This window comes from Entamoeba invadens (assembly GCF_000330505.1).
Source record: "Entamoeba invadens IP1 unplaced genomic scaffold scaff_1105074726701, whole genome shotgun sequence".
NCBI lineage: Eukaryota > Evosea > Mastigamoebida > Endamoebidae > Entamoeba > Entamoeba invadens.
Genome location: NW_004440403.1, coordinates 15,882 through 19,170, shown reverse-complemented (window position 1 = coordinate 19,170; position 3,289 = coordinate 15,882). Strand labels below are relative to the sequence as shown.

Genomic DNA, 3,289 nt, shown 5'->3' with positions numbered 1-3,289 from the left:
ACTTTAAGCTGATTTGGTAATTTGATTGTGTTTTATATGTGTATTTTCATTTTTGTTTTCTTTGGTTTAAATAATAGTAGTTTTTACAGTTATAACAAATAAAAAGCAAATTGAAAATATTGTAATAATTTGTAATAGTAAAGTTTTTTATACCATCAAATTTTAATAAATTAATTAAAATTTTATTGTAAAAATGTGGTGACGTGGGTAATTAGAATTGAATTTTGGAAACCTCTGAAGAAAACACAAACAAATTTCTTTAAAACTATTACTATAATTATAATACCATAAATAAACTATAACTGAAGTTGCACAATTTTTCTCAATAGTTTTTTGGGTTGCACTATTCAACAGTCTCGTGTTTATCGTATTTTTGCAGCAAGAAAGTCTTTGTATGACATTAAGTAACTTGTCTCATTATTTTCGTTTTATAAACAAGATGTTTAGCATTTGCGCCATCCACAATCAATATACTACACTGTTTTATTCGTTCTGTATGACAATTGGTATTCTGGATTTTTATGTTTTTTATTAGAACAAGCAGTTAAACTTATTATTTAATATCGAGTTATATTTTATGTTGATTTATAACCTAATTCAACTTTTTGTTATTGTTTTTGTTATTGTTGAAAAATAGAGTTTCACCTTTGTTGTGAGTAAAAAACAAAGAAAAAATAAAGTTGCACACTTGTTCAGAATGAATTTATATATATATAAAATATATATAATTATTTTTTAAAAATAAAAAGATTTTTAATTAAATAATAAACACTTTTGATATGAACTTAAACTTTATATTTAAATAATCAAATACATAGTACATATTTTATTACATATTTACCATAATTGTTAAACACTGCTCTACTTATAAATATACAATAAAATGAAAAGTATGTTTATAATTTGTAAAAAAACGATTTATTTTTTTTGAATAACATAATAAATTTTATAATGCGTTCAAAACCATAATAAAATTCAAATTTTGAATTTTAATCAATGTAATCAATTAAGACATCATGTTTTAATATAAAATTGTCATATTTTCGAATTTCAACGGATCTTTTTATGTTTCTCACGCGCTTTAAATTTGTGTTTTCACGACAATAATATAAACTGATTGACTTTACATTATCACCCATCCAAATTTCTTCTAAATTGGTTAATCCAAAATTATACACCTCAATCACATTGACATCATTTGGAATTTTCAAAACATTGTTTATGTCGATCCATTTTGGATCAATTGAATAAAGTACAACATCACCCTCAAAAGAGTATTTATTTTTTAATGCTTTGTAAATAGTGTAATCGATACTTCCTTTGAAAACGAAATTGGATCGAATATCGGGAAATTCGATGTTTTTGATATTAAAACAATTGTCAAACATCCGAAAGTTTGTGACATCTTGGCTAAGAAAAGTAACTGATGTGAGTTTGTCACAATTTGATATTTTTAAGTGTGGACTTGGGATGATACAAAGTTCTTCAAGACTCGAATGTATGATATGAGAAACACTAGAATATATAAGAGTCTTTGGAAATACAAATTTTCTCAGATTTTTATTTGTTTGATAACTATAAAAACTCATGGAAGTAATTCCTTCTGGAATAACAATTTCTTCAACTTTGTATTTTTCGAAATTAATGTATAATAATATGTTTTTCAAGTTTGTGTAATTCGAAGGGATTATACCTTTAAAATAGTCCACATCTTGTTGAGTGTAACAAAACTCATTAACTTCAAGACTTTTCTTGTCTAACATTTCTTTCATCCAACACGCAGCCTTTACGTTTATCTTTTTGGTGTTAATAGCATCTATTTTCTTCAGTCCAGTAAATTCGTATAAATTGTTTATTGTGACATGACTATTTAATGTTATTGCAGTTAGACGCGTCATGTTCCGTTGAGATCCAAAATGCGTTACATGCGACAAATCAAGTCGTTCTATATCACAACTTGAGAACGAATTGTCAGCAATGCAAGTGACAGTAGTCGCAAGATTTATATCGGATAGTCCGCTCCTATTATTAAACGAATAACAATCAATTTCGTCCGATAAAAAGTCTGGCAAAATATTGTTGTTTATATCATATTGTGTTGTTGTAATTTTATGTTTTATATCAAGAAATGCCTTCGAGGAAGATGCTGTTACATCAAATTCAACTTTCTTGACTTTGGGAGCAGTAACATTTTGAATTGAAGTTACACATACAAATGCATTTTTCGCGGTTTTAATGATGTTTGTTCCCAAAGTAATAGCACTTAGACTTTTGCAGTACGCAAAACATTTCTCCCCAAACACTCTAATGTGTTCCAAATTAATTTCTTTAAGTTTATTACAACTTCGGAAACAGTTGTCTGGAATTTCACGCAAATTACACGACAGTGTTATTGCAACTAATGAATTGTTGCACATAAAACAACAAAGTCCAAATTTTATTATGTTTGTGCAGTCCATTGTAATGATATTTTCATGATCGCCTTTAAATGCTTCGTCTGTAAAAACAGTTGTCTTTATAAGAATAGCTGTAAATGTCTTTACAAGAATAAGTTTTAAAAGGACATATAACATGTCGGCCTTTAATTAAATTGTAATATTTAGAGAGAGGAACTGTATAATGTACATAGTACTGTTTGTATTTTGATAGAAATTTGTCGTTTACATTATAAAGATGGAGAGTCTCAACATTTGGAAAACACTTCTGTGTTTTAAATGAAACAGAAATTGGATTGAAATGAAACATTTGTGGAATCTCTTCAAATTTTTTACATATTAATACCATGTTTTTGAAATTGGAAATACAAATAAAATATTTTGAAACAATCATCATCGAGTAGCGGTCTAACTTAATTACCATTTGTCTATAAGTTCGTCTTGTTTTTTATTTAAAAAAAACAAAAACAATGATGTTGGTATTTTTATATCATAAAGCAGAAATTTTTATTTTACTTAATATTGTAATTGTTATCTACTCATGATTATTAGTATCTAAAACGCCAAAGAACTGGATAAAAAACATCCCGTTTTAACAGCATTTTTAAATACTAATTTTTCATGGCAAAAAAAGTCGACTACAATCATAGTTAGACACGAAATTTTGGCTTAATATTTGACTTGTCAATTTTTGTTTCGGCAATTTTGAAAATAGAAATAACATTTCTTATATTTTATAATAAAATATTACTATTTGATTTTTTTGAAACAAAAAAAAATTAATTTAATTAATTTTTACTCACAAAATTGATTTTGATCAATTTTTTTGTGTAAATACTTAATAAAATGTCGAA

At 26.1% G+C, this 3,289-nt stretch overlaps 1 protein-coding gene across 1 annotated transcript; it reads right to left on the bottom strand.

The window, feature by feature from the left end:
- Positions 1-989: 989 nt before the first annotated feature.
- Positions 990-2,859, bottom strand: EIN_106020 (hypothetical protein; the record flags this gene model as incomplete). Its single annotated transcript, XM_004256946.1, is given in 2 exon segments — positions 990-2,491; positions 2,508-2,859. The coding sequence occupies 2 exon segments, from the start codon at positions 2,857-2,859 to the stop codon at positions 990-992; spliced, it is 1,854 nt and encodes a 617-aa protein (XP_004256994.1).
- Positions 2,860-3,289: the final 430 nt, after the last annotated feature.